The sequence below is a fragment of the Podarcis vaucheri genome (assembly GCF_965113315.1).
Source record: "Podarcis vaucheri genome assembly, chromosome: 7".
Lineage (NCBI taxonomy): Eukaryota > Metazoa > Chordata > Lepidosauria > Squamata > Lacertidae > Podarcis > Podarcis vaucheri.
The window spans coordinates 83,636,486-83,656,005 of record NC_138765.1 but is presented as its reverse complement, the minus strand read 5'-3'; the positions used below and the strand labels follow the sequence as shown (position 1 = coordinate 83,656,005).

At 50.3% G+C, this 19,520-nt stretch overlaps 1 protein-coding gene across 5 annotated transcripts in view; it reads right to left on the bottom strand.

Annotated features, from left to right (window-relative positions):
* Nucleotides 1-19,520, bottom strand: part of RAP1GAP (RAP1 GTPase activating protein) — a 114,445-nt gene that overhangs the window by 75,753 nt on the left and 19,172 nt on the right. For all 5 annotated transcript variants that reach the window (XM_082230017.1, XM_082230016.1, XM_082230018.1 and 2 more), the window contains exon 2: nt 12,815-12,850. Coding sequence is in view for 3 of the 5 variants with exons in the window: in XM_082230018.1 (XP_082086144.1) it covers nt 12,815-12,850 (36 nt within the window). In the remaining 2 variants the exon portion in view is untranslated. The remainder of the gene's footprint in view (nt 1-12,814; nt 12,851-19,520) is intronic.

The window sequence follows — 19,520 nt, the reverse complement described above, 5'->3', positions numbered from 1 at the left end:
CCTGTAGATTGGTAAGCCAGAAAAGGTCATGGTCAAAGGTCAAAGTAGAGTTGGAAGGGATCCCCAAGGGTCATCTAGTCCAACCCCCTGGGTTGCAGGAATCTCAGCTAAAGCATCCCTGACAGATGACCACCCAACCTCTGCTTCAAAGCCTCCAAGGAAGGAGAGTCTACTACCACCTTCCAAGGGAGTCCCTTCCACTTTCAAACAGCTCTGGCTCTAAGAAAGTTCCTGCCGATGCTTTGTTGGGATCTCCTTTCTTGTCACTTGAAGCCATGGGTTCGAGTCCTACCCTCCAGAGCAGAAAACCCTCCAACCAGCTCTGCTCAAAAGAACCACTGACCTCCTCCAGTGATCTTGATAAAGGTGACCTTTGGTCTTCACAAGGCATCTTGTAGTCCTGAATGGGGTAACTGTGCCCCTGAAGGACCAGGTGCGCAGCCTGGGAGTCATTTTGGACTCACAGCTGTCCATGGAGGCACAGGTCGAATCTGTATCCAGGGCAGCTGTTTACCAGCGGCATCTGGTACGTAGGCTGAGACCCTATCTGCCTGCAGACTGTCTCGCCAGAGTGGTGCATGCTCTGGTTATCTCCCACTTGGATTACTGCAATGCGCTCTATGTGGGGCTACCTTTGAAGGTGACCAGGAAACTACAACTAATCCAGAATGCAGCAGCTAGACTGGTGACTGGGAGTGGCTGCCGAGACCACATAACACCGGTCTTGAAAGACCTACATTGGCTCCCAGTACGTTTCTGAGCACAATTCAAAGTGTTGGTGCTGACCTTTAAAGCCCTAAACGGCCTCGGTCCAGTATATCAGAAGGAGCGTCTCCACCCCCCATCGTTCTACCCGGACACTGAGGTCCAGCACTGAGGGCCTTCTGGCAGTTCCCTCACTGCGAGAAGCCAAGTTACAGGGAACCAGGCAGAGGGCCTTCTCAGTAGTGGCGCCTTCCCTGTGGAACACCCTCCCACCAGATGTCAAAGAGAACAACAACTACCAGACTTTTAGAAGACATCTGAAGGCAGCCCTGTTTCGGGAAGCTTTTAATGTTTGATTTATTATAGTATTTTAATATTCTTTTGGAAGCTGCCCAGAGTGGCTGGGGAAGCCCAGCCAGATGGGCGGGGTATAAATAATAAATTATTATTATTATTATTATTATTATTATTATTATTATTATTCTGCAAAATGTAGCACCCAGGTCTTTAGTCCAACAACTATTATATACTATACTAATACAGCCGTACCTCGGAAGTCGAACGCCTTGCGAGGCGAACGTTTTCCCGAACGCCGCAAACCTGGAAGTGAGTGTTCTAGTTTGTGAACGTTCTTTGGAACCCGAACGTCCGACGTGGGTTCCATGGCTTCCGATTGGCTGCAGGAGCTTCCTGCAGCCAATCGGAAGCCACGCCTTGGTTCCCAAATGTTATGGAAGTCGAGCGGACTTCTGGAACAAATTTCGTTTGACTTCCAAAGTTGTTGTTGTTGTTGTTGTTGTTGTTTAGTCCTTTAGTCGTGTCCGACTCTTTGTGACCCCATGGACCAGAGCATGTCAGGCACTCCTGTCTTTGACTTCCGAGGTACGACTGTATATATACTAATTATACTAATATATTATTCACGGCTTGGAAGTGAAAATCCCTCCTCCGTACAAATAACTGGTAGGATGACACATTCAGGTTAGTTCTGGGTGAAGAGGTAGTATTCTGTTAGGCATTATTTTCTCTCTTGAAGCATTGCAAATGTCCAATATTCACTGTCATAGCCCACCCAGGTTTTGCATGCAGGAAGTCACAGCTTCACAGCCAGAAAAGCCGTCTCTCATGCCTTGCAGGGTGACTGCCAATCAGAAGACATGGGCTGGGCTGGGTGCACCAATAGTCGGAGCAGCTCCTGTTTCCCAAGACGTCAACAGACTAAACATTGGATCTCCAGGCTCCCAGCAGCCCCCCCCCCATTCCAGCCAGCATGGCTACTCGTCAGGAAGTTTCAGCCCAGCAGCATCCAGAGGGCCAAAGATGGCCCCCTACCTTTGCCACAACACAACAGAGAGGAGGATGGTCTTAACTGTTCCTCCTGAAGCCTTGCAGAGAATCAGCATCATCAGTTCCCCAGGTGGGGGAGCTGGGCACCTTCACTGGAGAAGCCCCAATCCCAGAGGGAGTGTGGCTTCCAAATGAGGAGGGAATAATAATAATAATAATAATAATAATAATAATAATAATAATAATAATTTATTTCTACCCAGCCACTCTGGGCAGCTCTCAACAGAATATTAAAAAGGTAAAGGGATCCCTGACCTTTAGGTCCAGTCATGGACGACTCTGGGGTTGCGGCGCTCATCTCGCTTTATTGGCTGAGGGAGCCGGCGTACAGCTTCCGGGTCATGTGGCCAGCAGGACTAAGCCGCTTCTGGCGAACCAGACAGAGCAGCACACAGAAATGGCGTTTACCTTCCCGCCAGAGCGGTGCCTATTTATCTACTTGCACTTTGACGTGCTTTCGAACTGCTAAGTTGGTAGGAGCAGGGAGAGAGCAATGGGAGCTCACCCTGTCACAGGGATTCGAACCGCCGACCTTCTGATTGGCAAGTCCTAGGCTCTGTGGTTTAACCCACAGTGCCACCCGCGTCCCTCAACAGAATATTAAAAACACAATAAAACTTCAAACATTAAAAACTTCCCTAAACAGGGCTGCCTTCAGTTGTCTTCTAAAAGTCAGATGGTTGCTTATTTCCTTGACATCTGATGGGAGGCTATTCCACAGGGCAGGCGCCACCACCGAGAAGGCCCTCTCTGCCTGGTTCCCTGTAACGTCACTTCTCGCAGGGAGGGAACTGCCAGGAGGCCCTTGGAGCCTGATAACCTGAACAAAGTGCAGACAGAAATCAACCTGCAGAGAGATACCTCCCTCAGGCACCCAGCTCCCTCTTGTTGTTGCCATCTGTCTCGAGAGGCAATGGAGTGCGCCTCTGGGGGGTGATGTCAAACCCTTTGCACTAGCAGCACCCATTGCAGTTCAAAGGCAGCACCTAAAACAGGGCTTGTGTGTCACGGTCTGGTTCACAGGCGATCGAAGTCCCAACTGGGGACGTCGGGACTGGGGGCAAGATGGTGGGGTGGGAGCAGGGACTGGAGTCCAGAAGCCAGGAGTCAGGAAGCCAAGAGTCTGAGGGTCAGAGACCTGGGAGTCACGAAGTCAAGGGTCCCAGGATCAAGAAGCAAGGAGTCACGAAGTCAGGGGTCCGAGGGTCAGGAAGCAAGGGGTCACAAAGTCAAGGGTCCGAGGATCAAGGAGTCATGAAGTCAGGGGTCCGAGGGTCAGGAAGCAAGGGGTCACGAAGTCAAGAGTCCAAGGATCAAGAAGCAAGGAGTCAAACGCAGCAAGGCAGGGCACATGTTGCTGTGGCAAAGAGCTGAAGGGAAATGCTGACCTTATATCCCTTCCCGCCTCTTGCCACCAGGTGCTGTGAGTTACCAATCAGCCTCACCTGTGTGGCTGCTCCTTGCCTCTTCAGAACAAACTTAGGAAGGCCCCAGTCCTGTGAAGCCCTACTGGTCACAGGGCCGGGCTCCTGCACACTGCACACCTGACATTGTGACCCACATAAGAAGAGCCCACTGGGTCAGGCCAATGGCCCACCTAGTCCAGCTGTCAACCAGAAGCAGGATCCAAGCCCAAGGGGCCTCTCCCCTCCTGCAATTTCCAGCAAGTGGTATCCAGAAGCATTGTTGCCACTGACCGTGGAGGCAGAGCAGAGCCTTTGTGGCCTAGTCTCCTCTGCAAATTTGTCCAATCCTCTTTTAAAACCACCCAAGTTGGTAGCCATCATTACCTCCTGTGGCAGAGAGTTCCATGGTTTTAACTATGTGCTACGGGAATCTTCCGATTTCACGACCTGTGGGGCTTCACCCCAAGGCTTACCATTCACCTTGGACAGGGGGTCGGGAGAGATTGTTCCTGGGGTGTCCTCCCCCAGCCAAGGAGGCCTCTTTGAACCAATTAAGTTCACATCATTCAGTGCTCCCTGACCTCTATGCCAGCTTTGCCCAGGGCAAAGGCACCCACTCTCCACGCTTCCGAACTCACCCTCGGGTGCCAAAGATCTGGGCCTCAGAGCACCTCGCAGTCGAGGAACCAGCCAAGGCGAGGCAGCAAATTGCAAAATTAAACAAACCGAGTGACTCATGTAGCCGTCCATTATTTATGCTGGCATTGAATAATTCATCGGGGAGCCTCTGTTTCCTAAGTGCAGCCGCCACCAATTTTTCCACTCTGTCGCACGAGCCCAGGGCCCCAGCCACAAGGCTGCCACTGGGGCATCAACAGCGTCCCCCCTCTGCTTCTCCCTGCATGCGCACGGGAGCGGAAGCGACAGCAAAAGGGCACCTGCGCATTGCCAAACCCGGCTGGCCCGCGTACACGAGTTCCAGTGCGCCTGAGTGCGCCAGCGACGCAAAACAGCACGAGAGGGCGGCCAATTTTGTCGCATGGCGGCCGCGGCAGTGAGATTTGGACGGCCAATTGCCCGCATCGGCAAAAGCAAGAAGGCAGAGTGTCACAATGCAAGTTGGCATCCAAGAACCCACTGAGCCGATCTGAAAACGATCCCAACCGCTCCTCATGCGTAAAGGGCACAACTTGCCATACGGCTGGTTGACAGTTTAACTCTGCGCTGTGCGAAGGAGGACTTCCTTTCATCATTGCCCTGAATCTTCTAACGTTCAGCTTCGTCACTTGTCAACGAGTTCCAGTGTTCTGAGAGGGAGGAAACTTTCCTCTCTTCACTTTCTCCACGATGTGCATAATTCTACGGGCCTTTATCGTCCCCTCTTCCTTGCCTTTTCCCAAACACTAAAGAAATTGGAGTTCTTGCTGAAACTGCACTGAAAAGGATATATCAAGAACTCTGGCCAAAAGTTTCAATATAAGGAATAATTCCTACTCAAGAGTTGAAATGAAAAACGTGTATATTCTGCTAAGAATAACAGCTTGAAGCTAGTAGTAAATTTAAACACAACGTGTAAGTAACGTTTAAGTACAGAAATAATATAGTTTCAAATATACAGTGATATAGTACAAAGGTACATGAAATACCAGTGCACAACAATTGTTTTATACAAGTCTCAATAGCAGTCAAAAAGAGTCCACATTATATAAAATCAGAATAAAGAATAGAGAATAAAGGATCAAATAGGGCCAAAAAGGAGTATCCGGAGTGTGAATCAGGTGTACGACTCAGTAGTGGTGACCAGGACAGGGCCCTGTTTCGGAGTACACGCCTACATTGCAGGGTTGGTTTTCAGGACTTTGGAGGTAACCCATGCAAAAGGGTGCCGAATACTTCAAACCACCAGCACGGTGTAGTGGTTAGAGTGTCAGACTAAGACCCAGGAGGCCAGGGTTCAAATCCCGACTCTGCCACAAAGCTCACTGTTTGACCTTGGGCCAGCCGCTATTATCTCTCGGCTTAGCCTACCTAACAGGACTGTTGTGGAGATTAAATGAGAAGGGAAAGAACCATATATGCCACCTTGGTCTCCTTGGAGAAAGAGGTAGAAGAGAAACGCAATAAATTTTATATATCTATATACTGTATTTTTTGCTCTATAAGATTCACTTTTTCCCTCCTAAAAAGTAAGGGGGAATGTGTGTGCGTCTTATGGAGCAAATGCAGGCTGCGCAGCTATCCCAGAAGCCAGAACAGCAAGAGGGATTGCTGCTTTCACTACGCAGCGATCCCTCTTGCTGTTCTGGCTTCTGAGATTCAGAATGTTTTTTTCTTGTTTTCCTCCTGCAAAAACAAGGTGCGTCTTGTGGTCTGGTGCGTCTTGTAGAGCGAAAATACAGTATATGCTGTTTGCATGAGCTACACAGGCAACTCTTGGGAGAGGAGCTGTCCTTGGTTCTGAAGATAGCATTTGACACCCCACCTACGCCTCCCTGCCCAGGCCATTTCCTTTGCACCTGCCCAAGGTGGGGCAGGAAGTGGAGAAGCTTTGGGCAAGAGTCCATTCAGTAGATACAGGGACCAGCTGGGCATGTAGAAGGTCTCAGGCTGGCAGCATCTCCAAGTAAGACTCTCTCTCTCTGGGACCCACTGGATGGCTGGATGGTCTGATGCTTTGAGTTGCTAGAAGGCTCGTTTAAATCAGCCCCTTACTCAGAACTATGAGGACTAGGAACTTACTTTATTTCTAGAGGGCTGAAGTTCAGTGGCAGAAGGTCGCAGGCTCAACTTGCAGCAGCATCTCCAGGTGTGACCCACGCTGTCTCAGGCCCTGGACAGCCACTGGCTGCCGGTCAGTGTAGACATTACTGAGCTCGGTGGGCCAGTGACCTGTCTCGATAGATTCAGCAGCTTTCTAGGTTCCTTCCTGGAAGAGGAAGCTGGTTTTGGAGCCACCTGGCTGTGTACTGAGATAGCCAACCTCACACACACACAAACACACACACACACACACACACACACAGCTGTTTCAGGTTATAATTGCCACCGGTGCTTTGATCAAAAAGGCAGGAAGCATAAGCCAGGAAGGCAACTAGCAAAAAGGCCTTGACACGGCACATCAAGGATTGTGCATTTTTGCAAATTGGGGGGGGGGGAGCCCAAAACAGCCCCTATTTCAGGCCATGCAATGATACCTTTTAACATAAGAATAGGCTTCTGGATCAGACCAGCGACCCATCTAATCCAGCATCTTGTTCCCACATTGGCCGACCAGCAGGGCTGGGCAATATATCGATACACCGCCCCAAACTGGTTTGAAGTCCATATCGTGATACCGGTTTCATATTTTTTGACCTGGCGACATATCATGAATCATTGTGTGTGTTTGTGTGCTATCACAATGGGGGGGGCGTGAAGCCAGCCAATGCTTCTCTTGATTCCTGCAGCCCCCGTCGGCTCAGCTCTCCCCGGCCCTCATGCAGTGAGCAGCAAATCACAAGAGCAAGCATTGGCATAAAAATAAAAAGTAGAGCCAGCCACTGCCTCTACACAGCTCCATCCTTATTTCAGACATCGTAATACTGCTGTTTAGCTGGTGATATATCACACTGTTGAAAACCAGATGTTGCCCAGCCCTACCGACCAGATGCCTGGGAGAAACCATCAAGTGCAACTCTCCCCTCATGTGATTTCCAGCAACTGGTATTCAAAAGCATTCCTGCCTCTGATTCCAGGCGCAGGGAATAGCCATTGTTGCTTGCAGCCCTCAATAGCCGTCCTCCCCCATGAATTGGCCTAAACCTCATTTTAAACCAGGGGTCAGCAAAGTTTTTCAGCAGGAGGCCAGTCCACTGTCCCTCAGCCCTTGCGGGGGGCCGGACTATATTTTGAAAGAAAAAAAAGAATGAAATAACCCAGAGATGCATTTTAAATAAAAGGACACATTCTACTCATGTAAAAACACCAGGCAGGCCCCACAAATAACCCAGAGATGCATTTTAAATAAAAGGACACATTCTACTCATGTAAAAACACGCTGATTCCTGGACCGTCCGTGGGCTGGATTTAGAAGGCGATTGAGCCAGATCCGGACCCCGGGCCTTAGGTTGCCTAAAAAGGTAATGGTAAAGGGACCGCTGACCATTAGGTCCAGTCATGGCCGACTCTGGGGTTGCGGCGCTCATCTTGCTTTATGGCCGAGGGAGCCAGTGTACAGCTTCCAGGTCATGTGGCCAGCATGACTAAGCCACTTCTCACGAACCAGAGCAGCGCACGGAAACGCCGTTTACCTTCCCGCCAGAGCGGTACCTATTTAGCTACTTGCACTTTGACGTGCTTTCGAACTGCTAGGTTGGCAGGACCAGGGACCGAGCAACGGGAGCTCACCCCGTCACGGGGATTCGAACCACCGACCTTCTGATCGGCAAGCCCTAGGCTCTGTGGTTTAACCCACAGTGCCAGTTGCGTCCCTTTAGGTTGCCTACCCATGTTTTAAACCATCCTGTGGGAACAAGGTCTATAATTTGACTATGTGCCCTGTGTAGAAGGAGGTCTTTTTATCTGTCCTGAATCTTCCAACACTCAGCTTCATTGCATGCCCACAAGTTCTAGCATTAGAAGAGAGGGAGAAAAACTCTTCTCCATTTTTCCCATTCCACAATTTTATAAATTTCCGAGTCACTTTTCCTCTAAGCTAAGAAGCCCCAAATGCTGTAACCTTCCTTCACAGGGGAGTCCCTCCACCCCCCCCTTGATATTTCCATTGCCCTTTTGGAACCTTTTACAGCTCCACAATCTCTTTTTGAGGTGAGGCATTCAGAGACATCACCTTGCTGACAAAGCTATGGTTTTCCCAGTAGTGATGTATGGAAGTGAGAACTGGACCATAAAGAAGGCTGATCGCCGAAGAATTGATGCTTTTGAATTATGGTGCTGGAGGAGACTCTTGAGAGTCCCATGGACTGCAAGAAGATCAAACCTCTCCATTCTGAAGGAAATCAGCCCTGAGTGCTCACTGGAAGGACAGATCCTGAAGCTGCGGCTCCAAGACTTTGGCCACCTCATGAGAAGACAAGACTCCCTGGAAAAGACCCTGATGTTGGGAAAGATGGAGGGCACAAGGAGAAGGGGACGACAGAGGACGAGATGGTTGGACAGTGTTCTCGAAGCTACCAGCATGAGCTTGGCCAAACTGCGGGAGGCAGTGGAAGACAGGAGTGCCTGGCGTGCTCTGGTCCAGGGGGTCACGAAGAGTCGGACACGACTAAACGACTAAACAACAACAACAACAACAATTCAGAATTGCACTCAGCATTATTCCGAGTGAGGTATGGCATTACGACGCTGGCAGTTTTATTTTCAATTCCATTCTTAATGATCCCTCGCATGGATTTTGCCTTTTTCACTCTCCCTTCCCCAGCCTGAATGGAGGGCAATGCTTGTGCCAGAAGACCCCCCCCCCCCCCGCAGAAGCCCCCAGGCAGAAGCTCAGCCCCAGGGCATCATACTTCGCAAAGGCAGGATTCTTATCCCTAGAGAAGGAAGAGGTTCTTGCTCACAGCAGCCGGCCTCCGGGCTTCAGAGCAGGGTCCCTGTCCTTTGCCCTCCCTCTCCTGTCTCCAACAACCCATCATGTGCCTCTCCAAGGGCTCAGCTCGCTTTCAGGCCACTGGTTGGAAGGCACAGAGGGGAGGCGCAATAGGTTTGGGGGCTCCAGAGATCAGACAAAGGTCTGAGTGCTCCATTTCTAAATGGGGGTTCGGACCTGCGTCAAATCCAGGCAATCTGAGCCAGGGGCCTGATTCTTTAGTTTGCAACACCTTGGGAGGAGGAGTTTTTTTAGCAGCAAGGGGGAATGCATTCTGCACATGCACGGAAGCCCTGCCATTTTTTACTAGGACATGTTGTAGGGACTGATCTCAGTGCCGGAATAAGGTTCCCGAACAGGGGTGGGCTACATCTCTGTGTGTGTGCCAGTCAAACAGGAGGCAGTGCTTGGTCATAAGAGTCACAGGATTCTAGAGCTGGAACAGACTTCCAGGGGTCATCTAGTCCAACCCCCTGCAATCCCAGTCAAATGGTGCTCCGAGCTGGGTTTCAAAACCTCCAATGAAGGGAGTCTGAGGGAGCCCCTTTCCACTGCCGAACAACTTGGTATAAGGCAGTTTCCTACCTGGGCATCGAACTATCCAGTTGGCCCAGGTGCCCGCCTTTGAGGAACATGGGAGCCTGCCTTCTGCTGAAAGTCCTCCTAGCTCAGTGTTGTCTGCACTGACTGGCAGCATTTCTCCAGGGTTTCTAGCACAGGGGACAGTTCCTGCGCTACCGGGAGATGCTTTTGGGGTCTGATCCTGAGACGTTTCTCATGCAAAGCAGGTGCTTGACCACTGAGCTACACTCTCACACACTGGACTAACTTAGCCAGCTAGCCCTGGTGATCATCTAATGTTTATTGGATTGATTTCCCCCCTATTGTTTTATACTGTATTTTATGCTGTTTTTTGTTGCTTCAATTAAGTGTTTTGAATTTGTTGTTAGCTGCCCTGAGTCCGGTTTTCTGAACCGGGAAGGGTGGGGTATAAATAAAAAATTATTTATTATTTATTATTTGGATGTCACACATACGTGTAAAGTCTCCCACCCCAAGACAGGCTTCGCGGCTCCTCTCTGCCCTTGGAACTCCAGGTGAGCTGAGGGTCTCATTGCACCCACTTTTCCACTCCCATCCAGGAACTGGCCAAAAGTTCGGGGGCTGGAGTAGATGACCCCTGGGGTTCCCTTCCAACTCTACAATTCTTTTTTTAAAAAAAATTAACATCTTTATTGAAAGTTTGAAAAGTACATAACGATATGTGCACCAGACATGGTGAGACGCAAACAAAGAAAGAGAAAGAGAGAGAAACAGAACCCGTGCAGAAGGGGAAACAAAGGGCGGTGGGGGAAAACCCAAAACTGTGTATTTCACAAGGTTGTTATTGTACTTCACCTTGAATTACGGTATGTACCTTGCACATGAAACCTTACCAAAGGACACTATGAGAGGACTCTCTGTGCCCTTACCACAACAAAAAGACTGAAAAATAAAAATGGGGCTCCCTTCTACAATTGGAGAGAAGACTTACACAAACTCACAACACAGGAACAACTTCCATATAAACGCAAACTTGCCATGGACAAATCCAACGATATTTGGAATCCATTCTTACAAATACAGTGGTACCTCTGGTTCCGAACGGGATCCGTTCCGGAGGCCCGTTCACAACATGAAAAGAATGCAACCTGCAGCAGCGCGTCAGTGCACGTGCGGGTTGCGATTCGCCACTTCTGCGCATGCGCATGACGTCATTTTGCATGTCTACGCATGCGCGAGTGGCGAAACCCAGAAGTAACCCTTTCCGGTACTTCCGGGTTGCCGCAGGATGCCACCTGAAAACACGTAACATGAAGCAAACGTAACATGAGGTATGACTCTACCGTGATAGATTAAGATCTGGTGAAGTAAAGGTAAAGGGAACCCTGACCATTAGGTCCAGTTGCAGACGACTCTGGGGTTGCGGTGCTCATCTCACTTTATTGGTCGAGGGAGCCGGCGTACAGCTTCCGGGTCATGTGTACAGCATGACTAAGCCACTTCTGGCAAACCAGAGCAGTGCACGGAAACGCTGTTTACCTTCCCGCTGGAGCGGTACCTATTTATCTTCTTGCATTTTGACATGCTTTGAACTGCTAGGTTGGCAGGAGCAGAAGTAAAGGTAAAGGTAAAGGGACCCCTGACCATTAGGTCCAGTCGTGGCCGACTCTGGGGTTGTGGCGCTCATCTTGCTTTATTGGCAAGTCCTAGGCTCTGTGGTTTAACCCACAGTGCCACCCGCGTCCCAGGAGCAGAAGTACGACTCTACAATTCTATGATAGGTGATCAGGAAGGAACTGTCCCTCTGCCCCTGGAAGCTTTCCCATTTCCCCTTCCCTGAGTACGTGGCTTGGCTTGCTCATTGGCTTTGTGGGGGCCTCTCGCAGCAGCATTCTGGATTGTGCCGCCCAAGATTAAATCTGTGGAGGAGGTTTGCTGCCTTGCTATTTACACGGGGCAGTGTTTGGGGTGGGAGAGCCCTTGAGGGAAGGGTGGGGAGCCCTCCAGACACAAGGGCCCTGCGTGCCAACAAATGCTCCTTTCAGACCAGGACTGGCAAGCACGCCAGGCGGAGGCAAGCAAAGCGGGCACGGTGCCAGGAGGGACTCTGAGTGGCTCCTATTGTTTTGCAGCCGAGTGCCCAGGAGTCACGGGTCATGTGCCAAGGAGGGGGGCAGAGTCCTCAGTTCCAGAGACCAGCCTGGTGGTGGCAGAAGCACACACATAGGATCATAGGAAAGCTGCTATATACAGAGTCGGACCTTCGTGGTTCACCTAGCTCACTATTGCCAGCACTGACTGGCAGCAACGGCTCTCCAGGATTTCAGGCAGGGGCCATTCAAAAAGCTGGATGGACATCTGCTAAGGATACTTTTGTTGCAATTCCTGCATTTCAGGGGGCTGGGAGCAGAGAAGCCTTCGGGGGTCATTTCCAACTCTACAATTTTTTGATTCTATTCTGGGAGATGCTGCTGCCAGGGACTGAACCTGGGACGTTCTACATGCCAGACAGGTGCTCTGCTGCTGACCTGCGACACCTTCATCAAAGCTTAAGATTCTAGTCCTCATGTTTAACCAGAAACATAATGAGTTGGACCACTGGTTCAACTATATGGGGTAAGGACTGATAGAGGGGTCTCTCCCAGCCCTACCAGGAGGTGTTAGGCGGAGGGGACTGAGCCCGACACCTTCTGCATGCCAAGCAGGTGCCCTGCCACTAAGCTGCAGCCTTTAAGATGTTGGTAGCTGCCTTGGAGGGACGCAGGTGGCGCTGTGGGTTAAACCACAGAGCCTAGGACTTGCCGATCAGAAGGTCGGCGGTTCGAATCCCCGCGACGGGGTGAGCTCCCATTGCTCGGTCCCTGCTTCTGCCAACCTAGCAGTTCGAAAGCACGTCAAAGTGCAAGTAGATAAATAGGTAGCACTCCGGCGGGAAGGTAAACGGCGTGTCCGTGCGCTGCTCTGGTTCGCCATAAACAGCTTAGTCCTGCCGGCCACATGACCTGGAAGCTGTACGCCGGCTCCCTCGGCCAATAAAGCGAGATGAGTGCCGCAACCCCAGAGTCGGCCATGACTGGACCTAATGGTCAGGGTTCCCTTTACCTTTACCTTAGCTGGCTTGGACTGAGTTAGACCATGCAGTTCTGCCTTGTCTGGCTGGCAGTGACTTTCCACCAGCAAGATCCCCAACCCGCCCCGCCCGGCAAAAGGTAAAATTTGCACTCACCGCAGGCTCCGGTGATAGACGGTTGTCTTGTCCACCCTGGAGACAGACAGAAAGAGGAGAGGAGAAGAGGGAAACAGAAAAGACACGGGCAGATTAGTAACCAGGCAGGCATATCTCACCTTGTCACCAACAGTTAAAGACAGTTTTGCCTCTGTCAGAGCTTTCGTGGAAGGGTGACAGGGGTGGGTGGCTACATGATTCCTGCTGGCTGTCTTTCTGAAAGTGTGCGTGTTTCTGCATATGTGTATATAATTTCATAAAATGGATACACCACTAGAATGCAAAAAAAAAAAAGACTCAGAAAAAGAAAAATCAAGAAACAATCACAACCGTACTTTAAAACGTACCAAGAGTCAAAGCACTAAAAACCAGATTAAAAACCACCTCAGAATTTCTAAGCATCTAGACAGGCTTGCCTAAGTAATAATAATAATTTTTTTAAGCAAGCACCCAAAAAAGCACAGTGAAGGCTCCTGCCTGGTGTCAGTGGGCGGGGAGTTCCAAAGTTCCAAACAGTCGAGTTTTGACAAATGTGGAGCGGGTATTTTGTGGCACCTGGAATAGGGCCAGTTCCACCGATCGAAGCAATCGAGTGGATGAAAATGAGATACCTGCGATTTCATAGGTAAACCGGTCCCAAGTTGTATGGGGCTTTTTGATTGCCCCCCGTTATTCTCCCCATCTGCACACAGTGCTGGGTTTTCATTGGGAGGAAATGCAGTGTGTGAACAGGTGAGAATACCGGAAGAGCTCAGCAGCAGCTGGAGCAAGCCAAAAGCAGCCCATCTTAGTCCAGCATGAACACCAAGTGCCTGGTCCACACAGGACCACCTGGAGAGACAGTGCGGCATAGTGGTTAGAGCTTCAGATTAGGACCCAGGAGAGACCAGGGGTTCAAATCTTCGCACTCGGCCATGCAGCTTCCACTGGGGGATCTTGGGGGCCAGTCACTGCCTCTCAGTCTCAGCTACACCTACCTCACAGGGCTGTTGTGGGGATCAAATGGGGGGGGCACTCTTGAACGCCTTGTGGTTCAAGGTGAGAGATAAATGCAGCAAATAAAATGAATGAATGAATAAATGAATAGCAATACAGTGGTACCTCGGGTTAAGTACTTAATTTGTTCTGGAGGCCTGTTCTTAACCTGAAACTGTTCTTAACCTGAAGCACCACTTTAGCTATTGGGGCTTCCCGCTGCTGCCGGAGCACGATTTCTGTTCTCATCCTGAAACAAAGTTCTTAACCCGAGGTACTATTTCTGGGTTAGCGGAGTCTGTAACCTGAAGCGTCTGTAACCTGAAGCGTCTGTAACCCGAGGTACCACTGTACTCTCCCCTCTTGTGCCCCGCCTTGCAACTGTGACTAGTTGCCATCTAAGTCTCCTGCCTCCTGCAGAGGGAAGAGCTTTAAGGAGAGCTCAGTTGGTTAGAGCACGAAGCTGATCACGCCAAGGTTGCAGGTTCGATCTCGCATAGGACAGCTGCATATTCTTGCATTGCAGGGGGGTTGGACTAGATGACCCTCAGGGTCCCTTCCACCTCTAAATAGTCATGAACAGTCTTATCAGAAAGGGAGAGAGTTCCACTGTTTAACTGCACTGAGCGAAGAAGTATTTTCTCTTATCTGTCCTGAATTTAGACCTGCAGCAGAGCTTTCCAAACTTTTAATATTGGTGACACGCTTTTTAGCATAGCTGTCAACGTTCCCCTTTCTTTAAGGGAAGTTCCCTTATTCCGAATAGGATTCCTCGCATGAAAAGGGAAAAGTTGACAGCTATGCTTTTTTAGAGGTGAATCATTTCGCGACACGGCGATTCACTTTTACAAGCAAACTGGAGGTTGAACGTGCCCCTTTCCGGCCCCGGGAAGAGCATGGAGACACACTTTGGAACGCTCTGGCCTACTGTTTACCAATTCTGCTCCTCCCAGGCCTCTCTCCGCCTCCAACTCCCCGCCTTTCCCACCACCAAAAACAGCCACAACCCCAAAGTGGGCCAAATGTGAGGAGCAGCAACTGAAAAACAAGGCTTGTTTTGGGATTCTCCCTGTGCCGTCCAAAACCTGTCTGTCTGGCCGGGGAACCGGTTGCTGTGTTTGGTGTTGAAACAAGGCAGGCCTGTCTTGTGCAGCAGGTCACTTCGTCACCAGAGAGAGAGGTCAAGCCAGCATTGCCCACAGCTCCTCCAGGCCCTCCAGGGGACAAAAGAAGCCCCCATCCCCTATGCCCTCATGCTGCCATTTCTAGGGGGAGCAGCCCAAAGTCTGCAGTGAACAGGAGGATGGGCGATGGTGGCCCTCAGACGGCCTCTCAGTCGCTGGGAGAGGGAGGGCAGCCAGTTTGCGAGCTTCCCTGAATGAGATGGTTAAAGATAAAGGGTAAAGGGACCCCTGGCCATTAGGTCCAGTCGTGACAGACTCTGGGGTTGCAGCACTCATCTCGCTCTATAGGCCGAGGGAGCTGGCATACAGCTTCCGGGTCATGTGGTCAGCATGACTAAGCTGCTTCTGGCGAACCAGAGCAGCGCACAGAAATGCCGTTTACCTTCCCGCCGGAGCGGTACCTATTTATCTACTTGCACCGACGTGCTTTCGAACTGCTAGGTTGGCAGGAGCAGGGACCGAGCAACAGGAGCTCACCCCATCGCGGGGATTCGAACTGCTGACCTTCTGATTGGCAAGCCCTAGCCTCTGTGGTTTAACCCACAGCACCACCCGCGTCCCTTGAATGAGATGGTTGGTCTGCAGCATTTATTTATTTTTTACCTGATTCATCAGGTTCCTATGAAAAGGGACACATTTGTGGAACCTATGCTAGTGAAATGGAAGCTCCATGTGCAGAAGCAGTCTACCTCCGATAACAAGGACACAACAACAACAAAACAGTCCTCCCCCCCCCCAACCTTGTGCTCTGCTTGGGGGCTTCCACATGGCTGACCACTGTTGGAAGCAGGAAGTTGGGCTGGGGAGGCCTTTGGGGAGGGCCTTCTCGGTAGTGGCACCTGCCCTGTGGAACGCCCTCCCACCAGATGTCAAAGAGAAAAATAACTACCAAACCTTTAGAAGACGTCTGAAGGCAGCCCTGTTTAGGGAAGCTTTTAATGTTTAATAGGTTATTGTATTTTAGTGTTCAAGTTGGAAGCTGCCCAGAGTGGCTGGGGAAACCCAGCCAGATGGGCGGAGTATAAATAATAAATTATTATTATAATTATTATCCATCAGAGATGCCTGGGTTAGCCATGATGCTTCCAAATGGAGCCTCACTTTATGGTTGCAGTCTACCTCCAAACGCCAGCCGCTAAGGGACAGGGAGGGAAAAACAGGGGAGGGCTGTTGCCTTCACACCCCATTGGCTGTCCACTCCTGGAAACAGGAGACTGGGGCTAAATGGACGCTCTTTAGCTTGACTGACAATGGCTTGTTCCATGTTCTTAATCACAATTGCTTGGGGGACCTTTTAGTGTCCAGACCGGCTGATTCCAGCTTTGAAGTCAGTTTCAGGAGCCGAAGTCTGGAGCAGGTCAGCAATAAAAGACCCGGAGTCAGTGAAGTTAACTCTTTATTCAAAGGAAGCAAAACAGTGCAGGCCTAGTGAGCAGAGTAGATCTTGCCCCAATGAGGCAGTTTCCCACAGCTCTCCAAGACTACTACTCCCTTGGGCACTTCCCAAGCAATAAATACGATACGATACGATACGATACGATACGATACGATACGATACGATAAAATAATCTACATAAAACATTCAAAATCCAACAAGCTCGCTATCCCAGCTATCCTAACCTGATTAGTCCCCTAAAAACTCTGATACCCCATTTTTAAATACAATATACTCCCATAGAGACTCCTTAAGGTAAAGGTAAAGGGACCCCTGACCATTAGGTCCAGTCGTGGCCGACTCTGGGGTTGTGGCACTCATCTCGCTTTATTGGGCAGTGTACAGCTTCCGGGTTATGTGGCCAGCATGTATGTTATGTAAGCCACTTCTGGAGAACCAGAGCAGCGCACGTAAATGCCGTTTACCTTCCCGCCAGAGCGGTACCTATTTATCTACTTGCACTTTGACGTGCTTTCGAACTGCTAGGTTGGCAGGAGCAGGGAACGAGCAACGGGAGCTCACCCCGTTGTGGGGATTTGAACCGCTGACCTTCTGATCAGCAAGTCCTAGGCTCTGTGCTTTAACCCACAGTGCCAGCCGCATCCCAGAGACTCCTTACACTGTGTTTAAAACCAAAATCGCATTTGGGTAGAAACTATTTCTCAGGCGGTTACTCCTAGTCTTTATAACCTAGTCTCAGGCTCCTTCATCTTTTATCTCCTCGCTCTGCCCTCTTCGTTTCTCTTTGCGTTCCGAGAGACCAGTGGGAAACGGAACTGCTCGCAGCAGGGGTGGGAGACCCCCTGGCTTCTTCAGCAGCCTGCCTCATGGTCCCCCTCCTCTCCAGCCTCTGCTACTGCCTCTGTCTCCGGACTGCTCTCTGCCACAGCCTCTTCCTGCTCACTAAACCCTGTTACCTCTGCACTTTCTGACACCTCCTTCTCCTCCCAGTCTTCTCCCTGTGACCACTCATCATTGCCCCATCACCAATCCCCCGGCTCTGAGCCTTCTTTCCTTAAGGGTTCCCCACCTGTTGCATCCAGCCAGCCCATGACAGCCAGCAAATCCAAAAAGGACAAAAAAAATCAACAATTTGGCAATCGCAGAATAAATTCGATATTTACAAAACCCTTAAGTGCACAAACACAGCGCAAATTAAGTTTCAGGCATGGGTTTCCCTGCACTTAGAGGGGCCCGGCTTAACGTCACACAGCTGTCACACAGGCCAGATGAGGTCCAGCTGGCTCCTACATCTTTACTCGAGAGGAAGATGGCTGCAGCAAAAGGCAAATGTGAGGGAGGGCAGTGATGGTCGGTCTCACAGTTTAACCACTTGCTAGTAGTGTTGAAGAAGGTGGGGAGAAGGTGGAGAGAGACGGAGGAGGGATGCGGAGGGGAGAGGAAGACTCAACCATCAGAGCACGCCAAGGGAGTCTTTGCTGGGAAGCTGCTAAGCTGGGGCTGCTCTGAAGCTGGCTCACCCCACCTCCTCCTCCCCAGGCTCTCTCCAGACTGGTGCCAGGCACGTACTGCCCAGCCCCTAATTGAATTATTCCATCTAAACAAACAGCCTTGCAGAGGGAAGGAGGAGCGGCCATGGAAGCCCAGAAGGAGCCCAGCTCTCCCCCATACACACACACACACATACACTCTCTCTCAATGGGATCGTGTCCAACTCTACATTCTGTGACTCTTTGTTTCCCACCTGCTGCAGTTTTAGCAATTAGAGCCGAGCGCGATGGCAGGGTGGCAAGATGCCGCCTGGCTTCAGATACCCGACGCAGATTGAGAAAGTCAAGGATTCAGTGGTGGTGATGCATCTCCAAGATGCATCTTCTACTGCAACAGCACCCAGGGAACTCCCTGCCTATTGACCATAGCTGTCAACTTCCCCCCCTTTTTAAGGGAAATTATCTTATTCCGAATAGGATTCCTCGCAAGAAAAGGAAAAAGATGACAGCTATGCTATTGACACCTTTGCTGCACTCTTTCCAGCCTCTGCTAAAACAACAACAAACCTCTCTTCCCCATGCAATTCTCTGCAAATGAAATCTAAAACGCAGAGCAGGCAATGAGAACCACATGTCATGGGTGTGCAAGGAGGCGGAAGATCCAACTCTGATATGATGGTGTTGTGGTTAGAGCATCGGACTAGGACCTGGGAGAATCATAGAATCATAGAGTTGGAAGAGACCACAAGGGCCATCGAGTCCAACCCCCTGCCAAGCAGGAAACACCATCAGAGCACTCCTGACATATGGTTGTCAAGCCTCTGCTTAAAGACCTCCAAAGTAGGAGACTCCACCACACTCCTTGGCAGCAAATTCCACTGTCGAACAGCTCTTACTGTCAGGAAGTTCTTCCTAATGTTTAGGTGGAATCTTCTTTCTTGTAGTTTGGATCCATTGCTCCGTGTCCGCTTCTCTGGAGCAGCAGAAAACAACCTTTCTCCCTCCTCTATGTGACATCCTTTTATATATTTGAACATGGCTATCATATCACCCCTTAACCTCCTCTTCTCCAGGCTAAACATGCCCAGCTCCCTTAGCCGTTCCTCATAGGGCATCGTTTCCAGGCCTTTGACCATTTTGGTTGCCCTCCTCCGGACACGTTCCAGTTTGTCAGTGTCCTTCTTGAACTGTGGTGCCCAGAACTGGACCAGGCTTCAAATCCTCACTGGGCCATAAGGCTGCCACTCATCCTCATCTGTCTCACTTTGTAGAATCACAGAACCCTGGAAGGCATCACCCAACCCCCTGCAACACAGGAATCTCATTGTTGTTGTGGGGTTTAAATGAGGAAGGGGAGAACTGTGCGCACAGCAGATTGACTCCTTGCAGCGCGGGGGGCGGGGGGGATGTGGGATATAAATGCAACCAAGAAATAAATAAAATGTTGATGTTCGGAGGGAAGAAGACTTTGGCTGCAGATCTAAGTTGCAGAGAGACAAAGTGAGGTTGTGAGACAATGAAAGCGATGATTGAAACATCACTACATCTACATGCACGGAGTGCAGAATTAATCCAAGCTGTGCCTGCTTTCTACAAAACAATGCTGATGATAATTGACAAGATCTCCGGGGTCTCCTCTTGCTCTGTACTTCTTCAGAAAC